General features: G+C 40.1%; 1 protein-coding gene across 1 annotated transcript in view; it reads right to left on the minus strand.

Annotated features, from left to right (window-relative positions):
• Window positions 1–362: 362 nt before the first annotated feature.
• LOC118990842 (olfactory receptor 52E8-like) overlaps window positions 363–5,390 on the minus strand; it is a 9,875-nt gene continuing 4,847 nt past the window's right edge. Inside the window, exon 2 of the mRNA XM_037051632.1 lies at window positions 363–436. Within this exon, the coding sequence (XP_036907527.1) occupies window positions 363–436 (74 nt within the window). The remainder of the gene's footprint in view (window positions 437–5,390) is intronic.

A 5,390-nucleotide genomic window follows, 5' to 3' on the forward strand; every position in this document is an offset into this window, starting at 1 on the left:
CTTAGATAAGGGACCTATACCAAGAACAGAGTAATCACCAAAAATAACTTTTAAAATATAAAAGACGTATCTGCATGGCATAGCAAACATTTGTTTACCTAACATCTGTTCTTCTCAGCTTCCTGTGGATTATCTTTCTTCCCCTTGAAACTCCAAGCCCCTATCCTATTCTCTCTCTCCTCCTTAGCCCAGAATGACATATAAGCCTCAGCTACCTAACTGCTGGGGAATCTCTCATGTCTTTGTGGGGCTCTCATATGTACAAAATTAAACTTGTTTTTCTCCTGCTAATCTGTTTTATGTTAATTAATAGGCCAGCCAAAAAACCTGGAAGGGAGGAAAACTTTTCCCTCCGAACATAACTAACTCCCACAATACTTTTTCTTATCTTCATATTTTGGCAGTTTGGAGATCCTAGTTCCCAAGAGATTCATTTCTACCAGAAAACACAGACATAATTCTATTTAACTAAAATCTGAGGTTTTCCCCCAAACATTATGAATACCTCGTGCCATTTTCTCAACTAAGATGGTTATCCTGATTCTCAAGGGGAAATTGTGTTGCTTTCACATAATAAATGTTTTTGAAAGATGAAGTTAATTTATGACTGGACTGGAAAACTTACACATTTATCTCTGGAGATACTGGATATATCATTTTGATTCATGGACAAGATGAGGGAAGTAGAGTTAATCGTGTGTCACTAAAAGTCTGAAATTGCCCTGGTGACCCATAAATGCAGTTTGCAACAGGTTCCACTGGTTAATAGACACTTCTTGAAAGTAGAAATTAAAATGACCAAGAAATAAATAACAGGTTTTTAAACTTCATTAATAATAGAAATGCAAATTGATTTCACTATTATATCATGGCAAATCTATACTTGTGCTAAATATAAAAATCTTTCAGTATAGACAGTGAGAAGACAGAAAACAATGAAAACTTCCATACCCTTAAGTCAAGGGTGTAGATTGGTATCCTCCACTTTGAAAAATATTTAGAAATTTTCAACTAAATTAAAAAATAAGCATATTGTATGACAATGATTATACCCTCAAGAATGCATCTTAATGAAATCATGATTCTGTCTGGGAGGTTCTGGCTCTGCTACAGAAGAGCACATGCAGATGACAGCATAGTGACCCACACAGAAATTTCTAAGCCAGTGAGTGTATTGACGAAGATCATCGGTGAGGCAACCCTCATAACTGATCACCCTCAAACTGAACTAGAATATTTCCAAACTCCCAGCAATATTGGATGTGGAAAAGCAAAGTCAATAGCGGCTACCGTTACTGGGAAGTAGAACACATACTGGTGGAGCTTTGCTCACCCCGGATCACATACAGGATGAGAATACTCCATAAAGACAATCAATATACACACACACAAAAAAAAGCCAATCCAAATGTACATGGTTTCCAATCCTAGAGCTCCTACCAAGCAAAAGGAGGGAGAAAAGTGATGGAGCTGGGTGTTATCAAAGAAATAGCTTTCCTCTTTTGGGATCAGGTTGGGGGGGGGAAATAAATAACAAAGACTAATAATCAAATAAAACAATCATTATGAGTGAGGAATCAGCTAAAAAATTAAGAAGATTATATATCAGGTTAAATAGTTTGGATTTATTCAATTTTAATAAATAATTACTGAATACCTACACATCTAAGAAACAAAACAGAAAGGAGGACAATTTGAAGTTAGTAATATTTCAGTGGTCCAGGCAAGAAATTTGGGGACTTAAAACATGAAAAAAATAAAAGAAATTACAAGAAACATTTTTAAAGTTTGAAATAAATGTGGCTTCTTATTTGAATGTGTGAAATGTCATATTCGGAAAATAGTTCTATTATTTCCAGAAGAAAATATTTAATTTTGTCAATTTTCTCATCCAAAATTAGCCCCCATCTTTCCTCTTTTTGTTTAATTAACATTCCACTATTTTATCTTCATAGACCTTGAATTTTAACTGGGTTGTATGAGTAAAAGTTTTATTTTTTATTACCTCCTCCAACATTTCAAACAGATATTACCCAAAAGGAAGGAATTCATTGGCTCTTTATGCCTTGAAAGACAAAATGAACTGTACTTGTTTCAAACCAATTTTCTCACTGTTTAACATTACAATAGAGATTTCTCTCCTTGTGGTGCTTGAAGTGCTTCATTATAATCTTGTAAGATCTCCTCTGGATGCAATAAGCCATTCCAATCTATTGAACATAATCACTCTTACGGTAATGGTTTCTCAGTTTTAATTGCTTGCAAGGTTGAGGATGAGTATATTCTCTACCACCTCCTTAGGAAAGACATAGTGAATAAAAAATAAACATAGAAGACAGGAATATAGACATTAAACTTATGGAAAAGGAGTAGCTTTAGGGGGAAGTATAATGGGCAAGCTCATTTTAATCTCTCTGTTCCTGTCAATTCCGTCTATTCTCCCAAGTCTACAGTGTATTAAAGTGAGGTTGGATTTCTTATACTTTGAAGTTGCCCTGGGACATACCAAATAAAATGAGACGCTATTGGGCTTAATTCCTATTAAGCAGAGGGAAGTGCCTACATATCTAAAGTGTATCCTAAAAATTATGCCCTTCAGGTAAAGAAAAAAGATGTATTTGAGCAGGTGTCCTTTACTCTATAGAGGACTCAAATTGTTACCGAACAAGGGGTCCAAGGCGGGGGCGGTGCATGGCCCACCGAGGGATGCCAAAAAAACTGCTACAGAACAACAGGGGCCCCTCCCAAGGATGGTATACTAACACCTACTGGGCTCTTCTGTCCACGCCAATTGCAAAGAGATCTCTCAATGCCAGAGATTTGTGAAAAGGAAACGAAATGTTTATTTCATGCTATTCAGGCCTAATGCCTCCATTAAAATGTCAAAGTTCTTTAGGGTATACACCTACACACACACACACACACACACACACACACACACACACACAGTGCTCCCTTCTCCCTCTGTCCCAACTCTGGGTACCGTAAATCAGGAAAAGAGCACATGTCCATTTTTCCAGGCCATTGGCACCATCAGCTGTGTCGCTGTCCAGGCAGGATCTCTAGTTAATCCAAAGTCATGTGGCACCTTCCACTGGCAAGAGTTCTTTGTACCAAGTTCCAATCAAAGTCTCTCCTGCTTTCCAGGCCACTCGGCCAAAGGGAGTGCCACAGAGCCGCGTGGGCCTCTTCTACCAAAGCGGCAGGGGTCTCCATTCTGGCAAAGCTGCGTGGTCTTCCCTTTCACCTGGGAAAGAGGGGGTCTGCACTCTGCCAAAACTGCATGGCTCTCCCTCTTTCACCTGGGCAAGAGGAGGTCTTAACTCTGTTGAAACCGCGTGGTTCTCTCCCCTCACCTGGGCAAGAGGGGGTCCTCATTCTGCTAAAGCCACATGGCTCTCCCTCCAATGGCTGCTGCATCTTCCCTCTTCCAAAACAGCGTGCCTCTCCCTTTTCACCTGGGCAAGTACGGCCGCATGACCTAGAGCCAATTCATTCCAAAGTCTCTCGCAGTCACTCTCTCAGAGAAGCAGCCCCCAGTTACATCCTGGGTACCAGCCCCTCCCTTCTCCCTGGCTCAAAATTTGGCCATAGCTATTTAACATATCTATGAAACCAGTTAAAGGTTATAGATATGTTAAATGACCATTCCAGAGGTTAGCTGCAAAACTGTTGCTATGCAAAACAGCTCTCAATGGCCCTAATCCATTTGTCCCTTCCCCCAAATGACACCTGGGGGTGGTGGTGAGAACATCTTAATATTTCCTCCAATATTCCTATACACTTTGAGTTCTGGACACCATTCCAAATCTTTTTTGGCCCCCACCCCCTTGGCTGCACCCTGTATCAAAATGACACCTTATCATTGTGCTTTTGCTACACAGGCTGAATTTTTCTGTTCCTGCCTCCAAATCTCCAATTAATTCCAGCAAGAGTTTGAAGGTCAGAGGTTTAGCTCTGGGCTACCTGAGGCCAGGTGCTTTGCTCCCAAAGCATTCCATGAACAATAGTGGCATCCTTGACCATGACTCATGACTTCTCTGTCAATCACACTGTTGCCAGTTTATATTTTGACTTTGTTCTAAAATTGAAATCCCTGCAGGGGCTTGTCCATACCGGTGCTTCAATTTTCCTTCCAATTCTTTTCTAGCAGGATAATGATCAGTGTGAGATAAGGAGATGTGTCAAAGAAACTGTGCTAAGCAATGTCAAGAAAATAGTAAGACTATACCCCCCACCACAGTCAGATTAATGGCTTGAAACGAGAAAAAATAAATTTGATCCATCATGGTTACTAATTTCACCTATGTGTATCCCCTAGCCTCATTATCCCCTAGCTTATTATAATACATTAACATGCTCAATGACACACCCCATGCAGCCCTGATTAGAAACAGAAGCCCATAGAAGGACACAAAAAGGCCAAAGGAGCCTTTAAGTCCTTGGTCCAATATAGCTTCATGAAAGTATTGTCCCATTTGAGTCCTTTTCTTTTTTCTTTCTTTTCCCTTTCTTTTCTTTTCTTTTCTTTTCTTTTCTTTTCTAAACAGTGATATATAAAGCACAATTTGATTTTATTTGGATGAATCAATTTTAATGGTTTACTTATTTTGGTTTTTAATGGCATATTTTTTTTAAAAATGTCTTATTCTCATTCCCTGAAAACTGAGTGGCTGGAATGGGTGAGTAGCCAAGACTGTCACATGACATATGGTTGTAGCAGCAACATTTGGAGCCCAGTCCCTTAATCACTCTAATCATTATTCCTCCAAATAATGAACTTGAGTTGGTAGAATACAGTTAGAAGCCAATAATCTAGCCCATCTTATTATTGTCTTGGATACCAGTTTCTGCTTATGTTGCATTCACCAATCGCGAGAACAAATGTCGGAGACTTTCGGGGTTCCAAAGATGTTACTTTATTGGCCAAGTTTAACCTGCGCAGGGGCGAACTCTCCAAAGTGTCCAGAGACTCGGTGCCCGCAAGGGCTGCAAATGAGAGTCGCACCAAATGCTTACCGGCTTAGGGTTTTATGGAGGCGCACAAGCAAGCTGGATACAGAAGCAGATGTGGCAGTTAGCGGTTGGCTCAGGGGCACAATGGGGTTACTGATTATTGGTGAGTTTGTTACCGAACAAAGGGTCCGAGGGGGGGGGCAATACTTGGCCCACCGAGGGATGCCAAAAACTGCTGCAGAAAACAGGGACCCCTCCCAAGGACGATACACTAAAATCTTAAGGTCCTTCTGTCCGCCGCCAATTGGAAACACATCTCTCAATGCCAGAGATTTGTGAAAAGGAAACAAAATGTTTATTTAATGCTATTCAGGCCTAATGCCTTCCTTAAAATATTAAAGTCTTTAAGGGTATACACCTACACACACACACAC

The sequence above is a fragment of the Sturnira hondurensis genome, unplaced genomic scaffold, assembly GCF_014824575.4.
Source record: "Sturnira hondurensis isolate 20B ecotype Veracruz unplaced genomic scaffold, ASM1482457v3 Scaffold0007378, whole genome shotgun sequence".
NCBI lineage: Eukaryota > Metazoa > Chordata > Mammalia > Chiroptera > Phyllostomidae > Sturnira > Sturnira hondurensis.